This window comes from Oncorhynchus tshawytscha, linkage group LG05 (genome assembly GCF_018296145.1).
Source record: "Oncorhynchus tshawytscha isolate Ot180627B linkage group LG05, Otsh_v2.0, whole genome shotgun sequence".
NCBI lineage: Eukaryota > Metazoa > Chordata > Actinopteri > Salmoniformes > Salmonidae > Oncorhynchus > Oncorhynchus tshawytscha.
The window spans coordinates 38,765,709-38,787,335 of NC_056433.1; the positions used below are offsets into that span (position 1 = coordinate 38,765,709).

Sequence of the window (21,627 nt, forward strand, 5' to 3'; positions counted from 1 at the left end):
TCAGCTCGCCGAGTCCTGCGTCCCCTCCGCTCAGGCTTTTGTCCAACGTTGTGAGCACACCTGGAAGAGGGTCAGGTCTGCACTTTGCCGTTATAGGGCGCAGACTGTGAGAGCCGCTAATAAGCGTAGAACTAAGAGTCCTAGATATTGTCGCGGTCAGAGAGTATGGCTCTCCACTCAAAACCTTCCCCTTAAGACAGCTTCTCGCAAGTTGACCCCCTCGGTTCATTGGTCCGTTACGTATTTCTCAGATCATTAATCCTGTCGCAGTGCGACTTCTTCTCCCGCGATATCTTCGTCGCGTCCACCCGGTCTTCCATGTCTCCTGTGTTAAGCCCGTTCTTCGCGCCCCCGCTCGTCTTTCCCCCCATCCTTGTCGAGGGCGCACCTATCTACAGGGTCCGTAAGATTTTGGACATGCGTCCTCGGGGCCGTGGTCATCAGTACCTAGTAGATTGGGAGGGGTACGGTCCTGAGGAAAGGAGTTGGGTTCCCTCTCGGGATGTGCTGGACCGTTCGCTGATCGATGATTTCCTCCGTTGCCGCCAGGTTTCCTCCTCGAGTGCGCCAGGAGGCGCTCGGTGAGTGGGGGGGTACTGTCATGTATTGTCATATTATGTCTTGTTCCTGTTCTTTCTCTTCACTCCGTTTCCCTCTGCTGGTCGTATTAGGTTACCTTAACTTCTCTTCCTCTCCTTCCCCCAGCTGTTCCTCATCTTCTCTAACTACCTCGTTCACTCTTTCCCACCTGTTCCCTTTTTCCCTCTGATTAGGTCTCTATTTCTCTCTCTGTTCCTGCTTCTTTCTTTGTCAGATACTCGTTTGAGTTTCTCATGCCAGAACCAAACTATCGTCTTGTTTGCTTCACCCTTGTCCCATCCTGTCGGAATCTGCCTGTTCTTCTGATGCTACGTGTGATCAGGTACCTCTGTCCGCTACGACCCGCGCCTACCCAGAGAGACCAGCAGTCTGTCGCCGCAACCCAGCTATTCTCCTCTGCTGCTAAGAAGGGGACTCTTTTGACTCTGTTTTTGTTAAACCGCTTTTGGGTCCTCACTCAAGTGCACAACAAGGAATGTCAGTGTTCTGCCATAGCCAGCGAAGAGCCCGGATCTCAATCCCATTGAGCACGTCTGGGACCTGTTGGATCGGAGGGTGAGGGCTAGAGCTAGGGCCAACCCCCCCAGAAATGTTCAGGAACTTTCAGGTGCCTTGGTGGAAGAGTGGGGTAACAGCTCACAGCAAGAACTGGCAAATCTGGTGCAGTCCATGAGGAAGAGATGCACTGCAATACTTAATGCAGCTGGTGGCCACACCAGATACTGACTGTTACTTTTGTTTTTGACCCCCCCCTTGTTCAGGGACACATTATTCAATTTATGTTAGTCACATGTCTGTGGAACTTGTTCCGTTCATGTCTCAGTTGTTGAATCTTGCTATGTTCATACAAATACTTAAGTTTGCTGAAAATAAAACACAGTTGACAGTGAGAGGTCGTTTCTTTTTTCGCTGAGTTTACTTAGTTTACGCACACGTGTGTGTGTGTAGGAGCAGTGTTGGTGCAGGGAGAGGGTCAATATTGTGTTTTTTTCTCAAAGTTGTTTCTGCTTTTCTTGTAGCTTGAAGCCTCTCCTCGAGACCACAGGTAATCTATATTTCTCATCACTCTGCATAATATCCGCTGCACTCAGGATCTGATAGGAGGAAATTAGCTGGGGCTCATTTCGTAAAGGGTGAATGTGCAAATGAGAAAAACAGGTATACTGCCGCTAGCTACTTGGCATGCATTCCAACTGTTCAATGAACTGAATGTACAAGAGATTCAGGCACTCTCTGGAGGAGAATGGCAGTTTTGTGCTTATCAAGGGCAGTAGATAAGGACAAAGGGGAGGGAGTAACAAAACACACAGAAAATAAAATAGATCACTGAAATGTACTTGTATATGGAGGCAGAGATGGATTCTGAGGCGCTGTAGACCAGCAGCACAAGTTTACTGCTGTTACTCTAATTACTGTGTCGTCTTCTCTATCTCTCTCTCCCACCATCTCTCTCTCTCGCCTAATAACATCTCAGCTCATCTCAACTCTTCCCATTGCCTTAGTCAGTTAAACCATTTATTTGTTACATAGTAGTATTTGGCCTCTCCTTCAAGAGCCAATTTATTTTCCCTCGCCAGTATTTTCTTTTTCCCTTGATGTCCATTATGTTAGCCAGTGCTATCTGATTTATTTTCACAGATTTAATTAAACCTGGGTCAGTTTTGGTATTTATGTCCTTAATATGTACCCATAGTCAACACACATTTGCCACTTCTCTTTTATTCCCTCCTTTCTTATCTATACTGATGGGTTCTGACTTCTACACTTGAAAATATGAAATATCCTTATTCATGTCACGGGGAGAGAGAGGGGAATGTAGAACGACAACATTTGAGAGAAATACGATTTTTGTGCGTATGGAACATTTCTTGGAGTATTTCAGCTCTTGAAACATGGGACCAACACTTCACATGTTGTGTTCATATTTTTGTTCAGTGTAACTCTAAAAGTGGTTCTTGTAAATTCCTCTAACCCCAGAGTGTGGTTGAATAGGTTGAAATGTCCATTCAGATCCCAGCCTCTTGTTCCGAGGAGACGCCGGTGTTACATTTAAAAGCCTATCCCAGAATCCTTAGTGCCCATCTGCGTCCCTTATGTCTCCTGTCTCCTCTCTCTAAATGGTTTGTGAAGGGCTTGAGAGACTGCCAGTCTGTTTGCCAACATGCCCTGATTGCATTTTAAGAGCCTCTGATACTTTATCTGCTGATGTGCGTGGTTTATATCAGAACACAGCAAAATATAGTTATTTTCTATGCATCCCTGAACTCTCATTCATTCCCCATATAGAAATAACTGTGGGTAGACACATTTATTTTGTCTTCTTTTGTGTCACGGCTGTCGTAAGAACGGGACCAAGGCGCAGCGGATGTTGAGTTCCACATATTCAATTCAAAGAGAAACTAAAACAAAACAAAATATATAAAACCGAACACCTAAACGTGACTACGTGGTGCACCTGCACAAACCCAAAACAATATCCCACAAACACAGGTGGAAAAATGATCTACTTAAATATGATCCCAATTAGAGACAACGATTACCAGCTGCCTCTAATTGGGAATCATACAAAACACCAACATAGAAAATATAAACTAGAACACAACATAGAAATTATAAACTAGAATACCCCCTAGTCACGCCCTGACCTGCTACACCATAGAGAAACAAGGGCTCTCTATGGTCAGGGTGTGACATTTTGAAAGAGTGTATTTGCTCTGCTTAATGTGTATTTTACCTCAGTGATTATTCTGACAGAGAAATGTATTTACCCAGAGATAAGGAGGAGACACTTTTTGATCTTGATCATTTTTGACCTGTCTGACAACTTTGTTTAGAATAGCTAATTTGTGTGCATGTGTGTGTTCACCAGTGTGTGTGTGTGTGTGTGTGTGTGTGTGTGTTTGTATGTGGATGGTCTGCTATGTAATGTGTGTGTTTTATCTCTGTTTTCAGGTGATGTGAGGACCCTCAGAAAGTTCCTTTCGGAGAGACAGAAACATTCCCAAACACACAGCTTATACGCTCTCCCTTTTCTGGGGGACAGACGGAGAGCTAGAGCCCCTAGCAAGAGACCTCCCTAAAACCCAAAGACATACAGAACTTTACTGCTATTACCACATCGTCATCGTCTAGCACTATGCAAAATGTACATTTTATGAACTGTAGATTGCACCTGAAGTCGGTTAAACATTTGTCAGTGATTTGTAAGAACATGCCGATTGTTATGGAGTTCGGGGGCTTTGTGTAAGAGCATATGCTTTTTGGGATTTTTTTTTTGTTGTTTTTGTTTTGTTCTGCTTAAACTGGGAATCAAACTGTTTACATTGTTGTTATTCCACTGCCTCCCTCTGCTTGTACCCTCTGCCGTCTCCACAATGGACATGTTCACTGTTTTTCTCTCTGATTTGGGAAAGAGAAGGCCCAATTTAAGATTATCGCCTCAAATGATCATTTTAGACAATCGGCTCTGTGTCAGTCCTTGAAGCTTCACGTATGTTTTTGAAAATATTTTTCCTCTTAAAAGCGTTAATAATGCTTTTCTGTCGGAGTTGTCATGCCGGCCGCAATTGCAATGTAAACTTAACCCCTTCTGTGCCTATACAGTTGTCACTCCAAGTGTGGCAGACTGGTTTAACGTTGTAGTAATTAATTTGGATTGTTGTATTAAGGCGAGATAGTGGAAACAATAAATTAATTGAATTTAAAGCTGTTCAGAAATAATTGGGTTTGTAAGTGGCAATTGTAAGAGGTCATTGTGTAGAATAGTTTTATAAATCGATGTAAAAAAAATAATAAGAAAGCCATGATTGCCTTGCTACCTCAGACACAAACACCTTTTCATTTGCGTGGTCTGTAACTTGTTTCATTTCAATTTTACTGTACTTGTGACAAGAAAACGAACCGAAAAACGTTCTAAGTGTGTTGCTTATAGATGTGTACTGCTTTGGGGAGAAACCTAGTAGACAAAGCACATCCTATTACTTTACCACCGATGGGTCTGTGGCCTGCTGCCCATCATCAGTATACCGTGTCTGTATGTGTTGATTTTCCCCTGTCAGACCTTTAGCACTGGTCTCTCTCAGAGTTATGCGTCGTGTTTTGTGCTTTGCTATCCTGTAAAACTTGTTTGTTTTAATAACACTACTATAACCTCCTCCAACTATGTCCTTGGACTGATGATGATGGTCTTGCCTGAGGTATGCGGTATAAATTGACCACACTAGATGTAATATGGCTACGTATGTTTTATTCTAAATACATTTTTATAACAGCTGTTCTTTCTGTGGACTCTTGATTCAAGGACGTATTAACAATGTGTGCTTCCCCAGAATTATACATTTGGTCTGCTCTACACGCCGGCAACTGTGTTAGTCTTATAATACAAAACAACAAGTGAGAAAAATGGCGAGATCCTTTATGGTGTTGTTTCCAGTACAAATGTCCAATGTATGTTTAAACAGTTAGGCAATCAAGTGACATTGTGAATACTGAATAGTGTCACTAGGATTGTTGTCAGTTTGTCACAGACAACCCAGTAGATATTACTTTCTAATGTGAAACATTCTATCACCATTCATACATTTTTTAAGCAAGCACATATGTAAAGTTGTTTCCGCTCCCTCCTTGCAAACGTCTCATCAGGAAAATATTACCCAGGATTCAACGCCGTCCCATGGCAGGCATCCATAACGGTTATGATGAAAATGGTCCTCGTTATGAGCAGAAATCTGCCACGTCGCCAGGCGCCCAGCGCGGTTTCATCATTATTATTTATCAGAGAAATTGATTGCACAGCATGAGGTTCTGTCATTATAGTAATGTTACCAGAGGAAGGCGCTGAGCGGGAACTGAGAGAACAAATGAATGATGGGAAGTAGTTAGCCAACAAACCCAGCTTCCTTCCTTCCACATGCAGTCCTCTGTTACCCCATACTAAAAAACTTATTTCACCAGATTATTACTCACAAGCAGAAGCATTCATCACTTATTCCTGTACACCCTTTTATTTAAAGAGTATATGTCCAATTAATGTTGTTGGAGGTGAGATTCATCTTGGTCATATAAATGGCGCTGAAACTGTTCATGTATGCTCATTGCTTTGCACGCCATTTGTATTATTTTTGATAGAGATTAGTTTATCAATCACTTCCTTCTTCCCTTCAATTCTTTCCTTTATTCCACCTAATTTCTGTCTCTCCATCCGTCCTCCTTTCCTTCCTTCCCTCCTTTCTAAGGTTATCATGACACATCCTAAATGCTGTCATGTAAAAGCAATGTGGTGGAAACCTAACCCCTCACTTCATTTCTCTCACCAGCATAGTGCTCAGCCAGAGAAAAGGAGTACTCAGACTTTAACGGTACTCAGACCAATCCCTTGATAATTTTCTTCATGATGATCTTGATCAAATCTATTTGTAGAGCGGCCAGCATGTACCCCAGAGTCACTAATTAGTTTAAGTAGTGCAGCTAGAATATCTGCATGCTGGCAAGTGTGAGCTTCATTTCATCTCCAGTGGCACTCGACTGGTCAGCCTTCGTTTTACAGTTCAATATGTGTATATTTAACCTTTATTTTCCCTGGTAAGTTGACTGAAAACACATTATTTACAGCAACGGCCTGGGGAATAGTTACAGGGGAGAGGTGGGGGAATGAATGAGCCGATTGGAAGCTGGGTATGATTAGGTGGAACAGCAACCTCCATATAGTAGTGTATAGTAAGTAGAGTAAGGAGTAAGTCTTTCAACTGCTTAGGCACTGTTCAAATAAAGATATTTCATCCTCCAATGTCCCAGGGTGTGTCAATTAGTCAAACATACCCAGTTTGTACCCTAGTGATGTTCACACTTGTAAAGGTAAATACATTATTAATAAGTTATGAATTTGTGTACCCCAAGGAGGCTCTTCACTGTGTTCAGCACCACTGACAGTTAATTAAAAGCCAAGGCCGAGGCATAGCCGGATCAACTTATTTAGTGTCCATGGCTCCCCTGAAAGGATGCAGTTTGAGAAGTTCAATAACGGAATTGCTCATGCTTAGATTGCATGCGTTGAAATGTCGCAGAAAACGTCTTGCCATCCAATCTGATGCTAAAATGACAAGACGTTCAATCTCAGCCTTGGAAACATGCTTTGACCTTTCTGCTAAAGGCAAGCTAGTCTTGGCTAGCTAGCTGACATCCATGGATGAATACGTCATGCTCACATTCTACAACAGTGTAGCATAGCAGTAAACCTGGACCAGTCATAATCTGCTAACCGGTAGTTCCAGAGGATTGTAGTGCTGCTTGTATATGACTCTGTCATGGTGTAGCGTGAACCCAGCTTGGCAGTTAGATCAAACATCCTCCTACATCATCATCTCAGTCCCTCAATAAGGGCATTCAAACAATAACGGTCCAATTTAATTAATTTGTTATTCTTTTCCTGGTGTGTCACAATCTGTTTGTACTAAATGTCTTTGTTACTAAGTAAAACAAAAAAACAACAACCTCTCTCTGCTTTTCCCTCAACTTCCTCAGCTGTCTCCCTGCGGGCTTGCTGTGAAGTGGCCAGTCGTCATGGCGGTTCCAGCGAAGGGGACAGGAAGGGAGGGGGAAATGGGCTGGGAGGGGGAGATGTTGTTTTTTTTGCCCTACGTGGTACAGCTCGCACGCTGGCCTCCTCTCTGACCGTCTCCTTTGAGCAGGCAGCCGTGTGTGTGTGTGTGTGTGTGTGTGTGTGTGTGTGTGTGTGTGTGTGTGTGTGTGTGTGTGTGTGTGTGTGTGTGTGTGTGTGTGTGTGTGTGGTGTGTAGTGGCGGCGACAGTGGTTTTGGCCTCCTGGCACGGAGGAGGGACAGATGCAGTGAGAGAGGGAGGGAAAAAGAGGTTGGGGTGGCCTGGAAACCTGCAGGATAGAGGGAGGGGGAAGGATAGAGAGAGGGAGGGAGAGATACATAAGGAAAGAGGGAGTGAAAGAGAAAGATGGTGTTGGGGTGACAGAGACAGGATACTATACGGTGAGACAGAGTTGTGAAGACAGGGAAACTTTAAAGTAAAGTCCCTGAGTCACCTTAAATGAATAAGTAGCTTAATATGCAGTTACTCTGCAAAGTGCTGGTACATAAATCGTCTGACTGTATAGAGCAGCGGTGGCATTAGCTGCATCTTTGCCTCGCTCTGTGCGGTCTCTTACTTTACTGTCTTGTGAAGTTCTGTTAATGGTTGAACACTGCCCTTGAGGACGATGCTCCCAGTGAGACTGGCTTTGGCTGGCTGCTACACAGACCATGTTTATCATAGTCAGAGTCGGCATGTTTAGCTAAAGGCCTTAAATAAAGGGAGGTAGACAGATCTGGGGAGGGGAGAGAGGGAACTAAACACATCCCACTCTTCAGATATATCACTGCTGCCTAATGCACTTCATTAACACTCCTACTAATATGACAGAGTGCAGACAGAGTTCCAGTCACACACAGCCACCAAGCTGCTGCTTTAGCATAAATCACACTCATCTACTCATTTCTCTTTTCTCTCATTCCCATTCATTTCTAGTACTGTGCCGCTTTCACCCTTTTCTCTTAAATTAATGTTCTCACTCGCCACACCTCTTGTGCTTTCTCTTCTTAATGTGTTTTTCCTCAGTTCTCTATCCATTTTCCCATTTCTCCTCCTTTCTATCACGCTCATCGTCTTTCCTTTCCTCTCTCTCTCTCTACTGTGCCCTCTGATTCACACGCTAACCGAGCCATTAGCACTAGCAATCACCCACACATTTTTCATCCCACTTTTACAAGATGATTGCATTGCCCCTTTGACAGACACACACAGACACATCTTCCCTGCAGCCATGATAGATCTATAGAGTTTTCTAAAAAATAAAAAAAAAAACGGTTTAATTCTACTCCTCTTCTCTTCTGTCATGGCACTTTTCCTACCGCCGAGCACAGGCCTGGAGCTAATGGGGGGAGTCAAATATAAATCAGTGTGTCGGGGGTGGAGGCATTTGGGAGGGGTGGGGGATCAGTCAAAACCTCCATAGTGCCATTATAGTATGGGTCATTAGCTATGCTCTGATATTTGGCATCACGGGGCTGCCGCCGCCATACCGCTAGCATGCGGAAATCACACCAATAAACAACAACAGGCCTTTATTTACTTTCTGTTTATTCCCCTTTTTCTCCTATGTTCATGCCGTGGCATTCCCCGCTGCAAAGGGTGAACTGAGCCTGGAGCTGTAAACTTAAAGATTGACTGTCATGTCTTGTTCTATTATTACAAAAGAAAAGGATTCAGGCAAGTGATGAATAATTACTGTTATGGATCAGTGAACAATAACATTATTGATAGTTCACGGATGATTTCTGGCAACTCTTAATTATGTTCTGAGGATAATTATTCAAACAAATACGTTTTGGCCAACATTGAAAGTGTCTGTTTTGTGTTTGTCCTAGTTTGTTTTACTAAGTCATGTTGACAAAAATTAGGCAATCCTAAAGCGATAGAATGCGAAACTTCTGAATTCAATAACAAGCTTTTGCATAATAAACCTTATTTCTGCTGGGAGAAGGCCTGCTGCTGATCAGTCTTCTTAGATAGATGTATTAAACCACACACCAATTTAGCTCTGTAGGCCCTGTTCATAGAGATCCTATTAAATTACTAGAGGGGCTATGACATAAACCCCCCAAAATGGAGTGAAAATTGCAGCGAAATAGACATTTTCAACTGTCAAAACAATAACACGTTCTATATGCACGTGCAACCAAGAGGTTACCCAGTAAACATCCGGCATTAGCACAAAGTTCGTATTTCTCAATCCAACCAAAAAAAATGGAACAAACAAGTTATATACACACATTGACGTATTGCTACCAGATCAACAAAACAAAATCATCAGACAACATTTATTTCCCGTTTATTATCCGTTTGCTCTGGTGGTGCTATATTTGGCTACCACAACAAATAACCACAGAGCTATTGTGATCTGACCATGACTCCATTTAGCTCCTCCCTTCCTATAGGCAGAAACTCAAACAGGATGCACCCGTGCTAAGAAATATTCAACGCTGGTCTGACCAATCGGAATCCCCGCTTCAAGCTAGATTTGATCACGAGGACTGGGACATGTTCCAGGTAGCCTCAGAGAATAATATCGACGTATACGCTGATTTGGTGAGTGAGTTTATAAGGAAGTGCATTGGAGACGTTGTACCTACTGTGATGGATGGCGGCATTTGCGCAAAACCTTGTCCGGGAGCAAGACGTCAGTGTCTGGTGTTCCCTTGGTAATATGTGATTGTCTGTAGACCTTGCAGCATATGTCTTGTGTTTGAGGGTTTGAATTGCCACTCCACTTTGAACTGACGTTTTGCCTGTTTGTTTGCCTTACGGAGGGAATAACTACACTGTTTGTATTCGACCATATTTTCAGTCACCTTGCGATGGTTAAATACGGTGGTTTGCGCTTTCAGTTTTGCACGAATGCTGCCATCTATTCACGGTTTCTGGTTTGGATAGGTTGTAATAGTCACATCCCCTATACGCTTCCTGATTGAACTCAGTCACCGTGTCCGTGTATACGTCAATGTTATTTTCAGAGGCTACCCGGAATATAAAAGTGGGGTTGTGATAGCGGAGCGAATGAGGATGTGTTCAACCCTCAGTTCCGAAACTTCTTTAGCCGTTTGTTTTGTTGTATTTAAAAGTGTGCTTTGTAGCTAAGTCTCAAGTTTAACCAGGATCGGATCCTCTCATTGTCTCATTTGGACTACACATCTCAAAACAATCTTGAAGCATGGATTCCGATTGGTCAGCCTAGCATTGAATAGACCTTAGCATGGGTACTTCCTGTTTGAGTTTCTGCCTATAGGATGGGAGGAGCAAAATGGAGTCGTGATCTGATTTGCCGAAGGCAGGGCAAGGGAGGGACTTGTAGGTATCCCGGAAGGGGGAGTAGCAATGGTCGAGTGTTTTCCCAGAGTGAGTAGTACGGTCAATGTGTTGATAGAACTTCGGTAGCATTTTCCTCAAATTTTCTTAAAATTCTTAAAATCCCCAGCTACAATAAATGCGACATCAGAATATGTGGTTTCCAGTTTGCATGAAGTCCAGTGTAGTTCCTTGAGGGAAGTTGTGGTATTGGCTTGAGGGAGAATATACACGTGGGAGGTAATACGGTAATACGCTCTTGTGAGGTAATACGGTCTGAATTTGATTGTGAGGTATTCTAGGTCAGGTAAACAAAAGGATTTGAGTTGCTGTATGTTATCACAATCACACCATGTTAAGTTAATGAAACGTACACCACACCTTTCTTCTTCCCAGAGAGTTCTTTATTCCTGTCTATGTGATGTACTAAGTTCCACCCTGTATGGACGGGGACAGAATATCCCTAGAGAGCCATGATTGCATGAAACAGAGTATTTTGTAGTCCCTGATGTCTTTCTAGAAGGAGATCCTCGCCCTGAACTCATCTACTTTATTGTAGACTTAACATTAGCGATAATATACTCAGAAATCCACTCCAAATACCTCTTCTCTGCCGGTGGTGTCTTGGATTAGCATCTGGGATAAGTTCAATTGCCCTGTGAACAAAGATTCCAATTAGGGAAAGATGTATTTCTGGTCGTAATGCTGGTGAGTTATACCGCCACTCTGATATGCCAAAGTTATTTCCGGCTGTATGGAATAACACTAAAAACTTTCTGGGCTAATAATGTAAGAAATAACACACAAACCAAACAAATACCGCAAAGTTGTTTAGTATAGAAATGACAAGCCACATGTTCAAGTTGAAAGGTTATATGTCTGTGTAACAATTGCTTGACACTATGGGCTACTGTATATTTAAGCTTGTTCGCTACTGGAGTAGTAGGGAGAAATGAAGACCACACAACTGAATCATTTAGGAAAAGAATGCGGGCTTATATTTTGTACATTTAAAAATACATTTAACTTGAGTAAATATTGATGTGTGAAATTTGTACTATGAGATAAATATGAATTCAATACATCAACAGCACAATAGACGGCTATATATTCAGCCTATAGTTAACTAGGGTGTACCCAACTCTATTTTAGTCTGAGGGTGTCTCAGATTTCAATGTGCAAAGTTCAATAGAAATACAATAAACATGAATCCAGAGGAAAAAACAACCCAATTCAAAAAGAATACTGACTTATAAACCACTATAAGATGGAATCAAATATGAGTGACTGTGCATATCAATAAACACTGTAAGATGCTTAAATGTGGTATGTTCTTATGACAGACTCACAACAATGTATGGCACAACGATGTCTTGCAACAAAGAATCATACCACAATGTAGTATGGCAGTGCAAATTCACTGTCCTCCAAGGAAAAGGAAAATAAATCATCCCATGCAAATCTTCTTATGGATGTCCTGGACTCGCCATCCTTGGTGGAACTCAAAAAATCTGACCTGTTTTACAAACAGGATCACACAATATACAGTATATATACCATGAGTACCTTTCATATAAACATTAATATAGCCCTTAGCTTTAATATCTTACAGGAATAAGAAAATACAGGACAAGGCTCACATTAACAAAAAACAATAAACTAGCCTGAGCAAATGGAACGTACTAGTCCTTACACCCATTTCTTATAAAGTAATATAAAACATAACTGTGTACCACAATGGATTATGATAATATCTAAGTATATTTGATAAAAGTATGAAAACCAAAATTGTTCGCAATGCATGATTAGCATGATCACTAACGTTTTCTATTTCAATTGATTAATAGCTGAACTAGCCTAAATGTTTGTGCGTATTGTGACGGCCCTGAATATGCCTGGACCGTCTCAGTGCTTCTCCTGCCAATAGGGCGCTTCCCCCTTCAATTCCCAATTAAATATAACCAGCATTAGCTGTGCAAAAGTGGGGTTGTGATAGTGGAGCGAATGAGGATGTGTTCAACCCTCAGTTCCGAAGCTTCTTTACGCCATTTGTTTTGTTGTATTTAAAAGTGTGCTTTGTAGCTAAGTCTCAAGTTTAACCAGGATTGGATCCTCTCATTGCCTCATTTGGACTACACATCTCATTTAGTCTCTGCTGGTTCTTCATGGCCTTTCTCCACCTGTTGGTGGATTGGATTGTCTGACTACAATGCATACTGTATTTAATTTCTTTTCGTACAATGTATACTTATGTGGTCAGTTGTAGTTGAAGACTTATTGAGATTTGATACTCTTTTTGGGTGGCAGGGTAGCCTAGTGGTTAGAGCGTTGGACTAGTAACCGAAAGGTTGCAAGTTCGAATCCCCGAGCCGACAAGGTACAAATCTGTCGTTCTGCCCCTGAACAGGCAGTTAACCCACTGTTCCTAGGCCGTCATTGAAAATAAGAATTTGTTCTTAACTGACTTGCCTAGTAAAATAAAGGTAAAAAAAAAAATGGTTGTGTGTTAAGACTTTGATATTTGGATTGTATGATTGAGACTGGGCTTACGCTACACTTTATAAACGGACAAACATTGCGTGAATAAGGTCACTTGAGTTCCCTGAACTCCTTTATCGGGCTAGACTCTTTTTTAGGCCCGTGGTACGGGACTTTTCTCGAGGAACCAGAGCTAATTGTTTGCTATATTATTGTGTTTGATCATTTATGTTGCTAATACAACCCACGCAAAAGAACACATTTGTTTTGAATTTTTTTTCCAATGTTTTAAGGGTTTGTGAAAAGTCATTTCCATACTGAGTTTTGTATTAGTGTAGACTTGACGGCCCAGACAGGACTCATTCCCTCACAAGCAAAAAAAGAGAAATCAATATTTTCTCTGGTAGGCACAACCCACCTGGCACCCCTACAAACAACTTCAAGTCAATACCGTATGAACTCACACAAAATGCTAGCAATAGCTTAGGTAGCCTAATCGCTAGCAGCTTGTTCTCCTTGTGAAAACCTTGTGAAAACCAAATCCTGGCGTCAATCTTTCCCTCAACCCCTTCACAGCATGTTGGGATAGATAAGTGAGTATTTTTAGTTCAGTATTATTCAACTTCTCACAACAATTTGAAAGTTATTTTATTTCCCTTAGAATGGCGGTAGCTCTTCACGTTCCGTTCTAGCTCCTTTTCAACATGTCACCCATGGTGTAGAACGTGAGGTTAGGAGAGGGACTAAGATAAAATATTGAGTTTTGATTGGTTCAAAATAAACTGCTCTTCATGCAGATTCTGACAGCTGATTTGTAATAGCTGTCAACTTTTAAATTTCATAAATGATTGGTCACTGGAATCTCACTATTAACGACAAGTATTCAACATTAGTTGACCTGAGTCACCTGCATTGGGCATGCATGCCATAAATAATCTAAAATTCACTGTAAGCAATGTAAGCATCAAAAGGGTTGTCATGACTGTCCACGAGAATCCAAAAGGCCAGATCAGGTTTTCAATGAATTACTTCAAATGAGGCAGAGAGAGAGAGAGGGGGAAGGAAAGAACTAGGGGTGGTTAACAACTCACGCCCTTTTATAAATAAAGGAGTGAAGATGCAGGTCTCCCTCTTCAAATTCCCCAAAGGAATGTGTTTTTGTTTAATGAGACTTTTCCTGCCGAAACTCTAACACGTTCAAAAGTGAATAATGGAACAATATTTCTAACATGGAATGGTCAGAGGCGATCTACAGAACACTAATGTCCTTTTGTTTATTTTATGTCATTAAAAATGTTAAGGTAAATACTGCAACTTGGAAAATATACCCACTACATGTACAAAGTTTCCATCCTATGCATTGTGCATGTAATATGAACAAATTATGAAAGTGTTTTTGTTAAGAGAGGGATATGATTTGAGAAACTATGAGAATTGTTTTATATACATTTTGCAAGTGACAAGTCACGCCCCCAACTGAGGTCAGAGTATGTGTCAGCCTGACAGAACCGCCCCTTTCAAACAAACTGCATAAATGATGGGTAACGAAATTAACATACCAGACCACAAAAGCGTGAAGCTGCAGCTACACATTAAAGTGGTTTGAACTTTGAATCTCAACGAGGTAGAAATGATAAACTCACCTCCCGGATAATCACTGGTACAGTTGTAAAGTATCTTCGAAAGCAAATTTAAGTGGGACCATCCTGTTACTCTGCTCAAACCATTGACACGGCTGGCTAGCCTATCTTCAAAGAAGCATCTTCAAAGGCTAATGGAAAGAAAATAAACTGTAGTTCTGTTCAGGACTACACGACAAGTCACTGGATACTGGACAACTACAGAGAAGAACAACAGTGTTGGAACACTTTTGGACAATCACAGCCTTACAAGTGCACCGTGAAAAGGCCCTCTCCCTTTCCTATGCGGATCTGTCCACCGAGAGAGATTCACGATGGACCAGGCATTTCACATAAATACATTCATGTGTTACTCAAAGAGGGCGGCGGTTCGTGTGAGAAGTATATGATTACTGTAAGTGAGAGTTTCTAAATGTACCAATGTTAAGTGTCTCTGTCCCGCTCTCTCTTGCCCTCCATCTCTTTATAAACAAGCAGTCATATTGAGGTCAGTCTACTAGGGACCCATTTTTTACGTATTAAATGTGTATGTTTATCCTGTGTTACTATTTAATTATCGTGTAAATTAAATTATTAAACCAATTTTGTATAGTACTGAATCATAAGTAAGGCTCGCGTTTTTGCAGATGTAAGGAGGTTACGACTGTTCAGAATGATTTGATACGAGGTTATGATTAATACGTTGACTGTTTGTAGATGTGATAGGTAAAGAACTTTAGCGTTTTAATTCAGGAGATGGTAACTCTTTAAAGAACCACTCTCGTGGTGCCCCAGATCCTAATGAGTTAATTGTTACATGATTAATTTAATCAGGTAGCGTCCATTATCAATTGCATACACCTGACAGCAATGGGTGTGGCATAAATAGCCAAATTCATTAATCTGAAGGGTTTCCATATATGTGTGTTGAAGTCGGAAGTTTACATACACTTAGGTTGGAGTCATTAAAACTCGTTTTTCAACCACTCCACAAATGTCTTGCTAACAAACTATAGTTTTGTGCGTGACACAAGTAACTTGTCCAACAATTGTTTACAGACAATACATGTCTGTAGGGTCATTGAGGTTGGATGGGATTGGGGGGGTGGAAGGGATTTTGTGGATGGGTAGGGTCCATTAGAAATTAGCAGGGCTTTTTTTTAAATGTATTCATTTATTTATTTATTCTCATAAGTAGGTAGGAGGAAGTTAGGTAGGAGGATTTAGAAATGTTGTAAACCGTGATTGACCACACACTCCAGCACAGTAGGTGGAGGCATGCACCTTTAACGTTGGTTTGCGGATGGCCATTATATCATAGAAGAAGATGAAGAAAAAGCACATCCTTTCAATCCTGGTCCTTCTCCCAGACAGAACTGAGTAATTGAGCATGACAATCAACTAGTGTGTGTCATTGAAACGTGAGTACAAGCTTTTTATCTTATAGAAGAGGACTCCCTCACCATTAGCTTTATACTGTTTGTTTGCCATGCAGCCACAGATAGATTAGGCTGGATAGCTTTGGCCTACCATCTGTATGCTATTGCTGGCCATTCTTTGCAAACTGCTGCTATATTTATGCAGAGGTTTACCCATTTTATATGCTTATTGCATATTCCATTTAACAGCACATTTAATGATGCATGTTCATTGCTTTTATTTCCACCTTTGTCTCCATACAATACGAATCAAGTCTCAATTCAAGTCTCATGTCAACTGTCAATCATTCCCTTAATTTTTAAAGACTATTAAACTGAACTGCATCTGCCTCTGCTTGCTCTTTAACTGGAGTCCCACAGTAGATGGGCATAACCCTCACCTAAACCTCAAATCAGTTACAATCGTGTGACAGACAGGCTAGGAACCAACGTTTTGGTCAGTTACTCTGCTCTTATTAGGGGAGGACATGCAGGAAATGTATAAAAGCACCCATTGGTCCTATTCAGGTGAGACCTTTGTACCTGGATGGCCCTTTGTGTATAGGCTGTATGGTGCCGTTGCTCTTGGTTCATTTGGGAGCAGACATTTCTTGACCATGCCATCTTGAAGAAATGTTTTGGGTGTGGTCGATTGTTCTGAATGGTATTTGTTGAGTTTGACCATCAGTTTATTCATGTTTATTAATATTAATCATATTTATTAATATTTATTAATAGTTTATTAATATTCAAGATGTCATTATGTAAAGCAACTGCAGTAATGTCCTTTTGTTTTCCGTTGGTTTGTTTGGAGAGGCTTTGCTGGTTTGAGGTCTTGCAGTTTGGTTTATTGGCAGCGCCCTCTAATAAGACAAGTCAGTGTAAGATCCTCAGAGGAAGGGGAGGGCCATCCAGGGTATTTCATAAAAACAGTGAAACATTAAAGGTATCCTTTTTAAATGAACTATACTAAATATATTCAAGTCACCAAGGAATTGATTGAAACAGTTTAGCAAAGAAGGTCTACAGTAGCCTCAACAGCACTCTGTAGGGTAGCACCATAGTATAGCCGGAGGAGAGATAGTTTCCTTCCTCTGAGTACATTGACTTCAATACAAAACTTAGGAGGCTCATGGTTATGACTATCCAACAAGGGAACTCTTCCAAGTCAAGGTAGGCTTTTGATTTGATACATTTATTGCCACCGGGGCCCACCGGTGTAACTGCTCTGCTGGTTATGATATGGTTTGGCTTGGAACGTTTTTTCTTTCTTCCCCCGCTTGGTCACAAACAGCTGATGTGTTGTGCACTGAAGCTGAGAGGAGGAGAGCGTGTAGATGCGAGAAGGAATTATACAACGAGCAAAATGACTATGTGGTTTGTATGTGGCTGGTATGAAAGTGAACTGTGTTTGAGTGTGATCTATTCATTCTTCCAATTATGTTAATAAACGGAAGCAAACGAAATGGAGAGAAACAAACCTGAATTTGTCCTATAGAAACCCTAGGTTACAACTACTAGACTAATGATTACACCCTATATCAGTTAGATGCAGGCAAGAGAGTGCAAGGAGGTATTGAATGGGTCACTGTCTGTCACCTTGATTACTGACATTGGTCTCTCGACCTGTGCACCCACGTTGTAAACTTTCATTCGTAGGCTTGGTTGTAGCAACCTCATGTTGGGTATAGGTCAAATTTTAGTATCATGTAGTAGCCTAAACCCATCAATGTTACATTGAGCTGGATGAATGGAATATGAATGACAGTCATCCAATATTCTGTAATAGAAATGAGGCCATGCTCATAAAAAAATGATCGTCCTAATCTTAAACATCACCGACCGCCACTGCTTTCAGTAAAGTAAGTTGTGTTTCTGATTTTGTAAATGCAGTGGTTAACTCTTCTTTTCTACCATCAGAAGTATAATATTGTTGTCCTCCCGAGTGGCGCAGAGGTCTAAGGCAGTGCTAGAGGCCTCACTACAGACCCGGGTTTGATCCGGGCTGTGTCAAAAACGGCTGTGATTGGGAGTCGCATAGGGCGGCGCACAATTGTCCCAGCGCCATCCAGGTTAGGAGAGGGTTTGGCCGGGGGGGGCTTTACTTGGCTCATACTTGCGCTCTAGCGACTCCCCGTGGCATACTGAGCGCCTGGAGGCACACTTCGGTTGTCAGTTGAACAGTGTTTCCTCCGACACAGTGTCACAGCTGGGTCATTTTTCGGGGGATGCATGACTCGACCTTCGCCACCCAAGCCTGTTGGGGAGTTGCAGTGATGAGACGAGATTGAAAAAGGGGGGAAAACAATAAATAAATAAAGAACTACAGTTTTGTTTGTCACTGTTTTCGGTCATCTTGTGAACTTGGTCAGCTAAGTCTCTGAAAGCACTTTCAGAACGCTAGTGGACGGATCTAAGTAATTTTGGTGTACTCTTGTTAACGTGTGTCAAACAAGCAAACCTAATCCTCTAAGCTTTAATAGACTGCCCATTCTTTATATCTGCCTTTGTACTGTTTCCTTGTAATAGGCCTAGAACCTGTCTAACGTTTAGTCCGTTGCATTGTTCAGAACTGTTGACCCAACTCGATAGGTCTCTTGTCATAAACCTGTCAATTCTGGTTTACGTGTTTCCCTCATTATTAAATAGTAACTGTAATGGCCGTCGTCAGTGGAATAAGGATCGGACCAAAGCGCAGCGTGGTAAGTATTGATGACGATTTTTAATTGAAACAAACTGAACACTGAAATATAAAACAATAAACGAAATGAAAACCGAAACAGTACTGTGTGGCCAAAACACTCACATGGAAACAAACACCCACAAACCAAAAGTGAAACCCAGGTCCCTAAGTATGATTCTCAATCAGAGACAACTAACGACACCTGCCTCTGATTGAGAACCATACTAGGCCGAACACAAAAACCAACATAGAAAAACAAACAGACTGCCCACCCAAACTCATGCCCTAACCATACTAAAACAAAGAATACAATAACATAACTATGGTCAGAACGTGGCAGTACTCCCCCAAAAGGTGCGGACTCCGGCCGCAAAACCTGAACCTATAGGGGAGGGTCTGGGTGGGTGTCTGTCCGCGGTGGCGGCTCTGGCGCGGGACGTGGACCCCAGTTCATCACAGTTTTTGCCCCCGTGGCCTCTTACGAGCGGCGACCCTCACGCCGACCTCCGACTGGGGACCCTAGCCATGGGTCCCGAATGGACAGGAGATTCCGGCAGCGCCGGACAGGCGGGGGACTCCGGCAGCGCCGGACAGGCGGGTGTCTGGCGGCTCCTGGCTGACTGACGGCTCTGGCGCCTCCTGGCTGACTGACGGCTCTGGCGGCTCCTGGCTGACTGACGGCCCTGGCGGCTCCTGGCTGGCTGGCGGCTCTGGCGGCTCCTGGCTGGCTGGCGGCTCTGGCGGCTCCTGGCTGGCGGCTCCTGGCTGGTTGGCTGGCTGGGCAGGAGGAAGGCTCTGGCAGCGCTGGACAGGTGGAAGCACCTATAGGGAGAAGACGGAGAGACAGCCTGGTGCGGGGTGCTGCCACCGGAGGGCTGGTGCGTGGAAGTGGCACCGGATAGACCGGACCGTGCAGGCGCACTGAAGCTCTAGTGCACCGAGCCTGCCCAACCTTACCTGGTTGAATGCTCCCCGTAGCCAGGCCAGTGAGGCGAGGTGGAATAGTCTGCACTGGGCTGTGCTGGCGAACCGGGGACACCATGCGTAAGGCTGGTGTCATGTACGCCGGCCCGAGGAGATGAACTGGAGACCAGATGCGTAGAGCCGGCTTCATGGCACCTGGCTCGATGCCCACTCTAGCCCGGCCGATACGAGGAGCTGGAATGTATTGCACCGGGCTATGCAGACGCACTGGGGACACCGTGCGCTCCACCTCATAACACGGTGCCTGCCCGCTCCCTCTCGCTCACCGGTAAGCACGGGGAGTTGGCTCAGGTCTCCTGACTTAGCCACACTTCCCGTGTGCCACCCCCCAATACGTTTTTGGGGCTGCCTCTCGGGCTTCCTTGCCAACCGTGTTCCCTCGTATCGTTGGCTCCTCTCTCCGGCTGCCTCTGCTCTCCTATTTGCCTCCACCTTTTCCCATGGGAGGCGATCCTGGTGCGTGGAGGTGGCACCGGATAGACCGGACCGTGCAGGCGCACTGGAGCTCTTGAGCACTGAGCCTGCCCAACCTTACCTGGTTGAATGCTCCCCGTAGCCAGGCCAGTGCGGCGATGTGGAATAGCCTGCACTGGGCTGTGCTGGCGTAAGTGAATGGATGATATCTGCATGTGTGGTTCCGACCGTGAACCATTGAGGAGGTGTGGGGGTGCTTTCCTGGTGACACGGTCAGTGATTTTATTTAGAATTCAAGGCACACTTAACCAGCATGGCTACCAGAGCATTCTGCAGTGATACGCCATCCCATCTCGTTTGCGCTTAGTCCCACTATCATTTGTTTTTCAACAGGACAATGACCCAACACACACCTTCAGGCTGTGTAAGGGCTATTTGACTAAGGAGAGTGATGGAGTGCTGCATCAGATGACCCCGCCTCCACAATCACCTAATCTCAACCCAATTAAGATGGTTTGGGATGTGTTGGACCGCAGAGTGAAGGAAAAGCTGCAAACAAGTGCACAGCATATGTGGGAACTCATTCAAGACTTAGAAAAGCCTTCCTTCATGAAGCAGGTTGAGAGAATGCCGAGAGTGTGCAAAGCTGTCATCAAGGCAAAGGGTGGCTACTTCAAAAAGTCTAAAATATAAAAATCTATTTTGATTGTTGTAACACTTTGTTTTGGTTACTACATGATTCCATGTGTGTTATTTCATCGTTTTGATGCGTTCACTATTCTACAATGTAGAAAATAGTAAAAATATAGAAAAACCCTGAGTAGGTGTGTCCAAACTTTTGACTTGTACTGAATTTCTTTTGTTTTTTTACTGGACTGATGGTCTGCATCTGATGGTCATTCTGAGGGGAGGGAGCAGTGGTGAAGCTGCCTCTCACTTGACTCACTGTCCCTCCTCTCTGCCTCCCTTCAGCTGATGGCGAAACTTAAGTCGCACTGCATTATATTTGCCTCAGCCAAATTCATGTTACTCCTATGACCAAGGAAAGACTAATCGCTAATACAGAAAGAGCAGTTGTTCCTAATGTTTTGTACACTAAGTATAGTAAGCATTACAAGATTGAGGTGGTACCGCAGACAAAATCCCCAGCGTGAGCTCCCCTACGACAAAGGGCGTTTAAATGTAAACCGTATCGACTAGCAGTAAAGATGGCTGGCAGTCCAATCAATCTTAACATTCTAAAGTAAGCACTACGTGATCGAGGGATACTACAGTGTGCAGTATATTCTGCACAGTATACTACAACATTCCAAATTAAGCACTACATGATCAAGGGATACTACAGTCGTGGCCAAAAGTTGAGAATGACACAAGTATTAATTTCTACAAAGTTTGCTGCTTCAGTGTCTTTAGAATTTTGTTTTGTCATTTCGCTCATTTGTTTTGTCATTCGTTACTATGGAATACTGAAGTATAATTACAAGCATTTCATCAGTGTCAAAGGCTTTTATTGACAATTACAT

The 21,627-nt window shown here is 42.9% G+C and overlaps 1 protein-coding gene across 7 annotated transcripts in view; it reads left to right on the forward strand.

Moving 5' to 3' along the window:
• Window positions 1–4,873, forward strand: part of LOC112232975 (utrophin-like) — a 169,966-nt gene extending 165,093 nt beyond the window's left edge. For 4 of the 7 annotated variants that reach the window (XM_042321885.1, XM_042321883.1, XM_042321882.1 and 1 more), the window contains one exon: window positions 3,553–4,873. In XM_042321885.1, coding sequence (XP_042177819.1) covers window positions 3,553–3,680 — 128 coding nt within the window. In that variant the 3' untranslated portion in view covers window positions 3,681–4,873. Of the gene's footprint in view, window positions 1–1,619; window positions 3,036–3,552 lie in introns of those variants that run through there. The other 3 variants (XM_042321886.1, XM_042321890.1, XM_042321889.1) reach the window with 3 other exon arrangements.
• The last annotated feature ends 16,754 nt before the right edge of the window (window positions 4,874–21,627 follow it).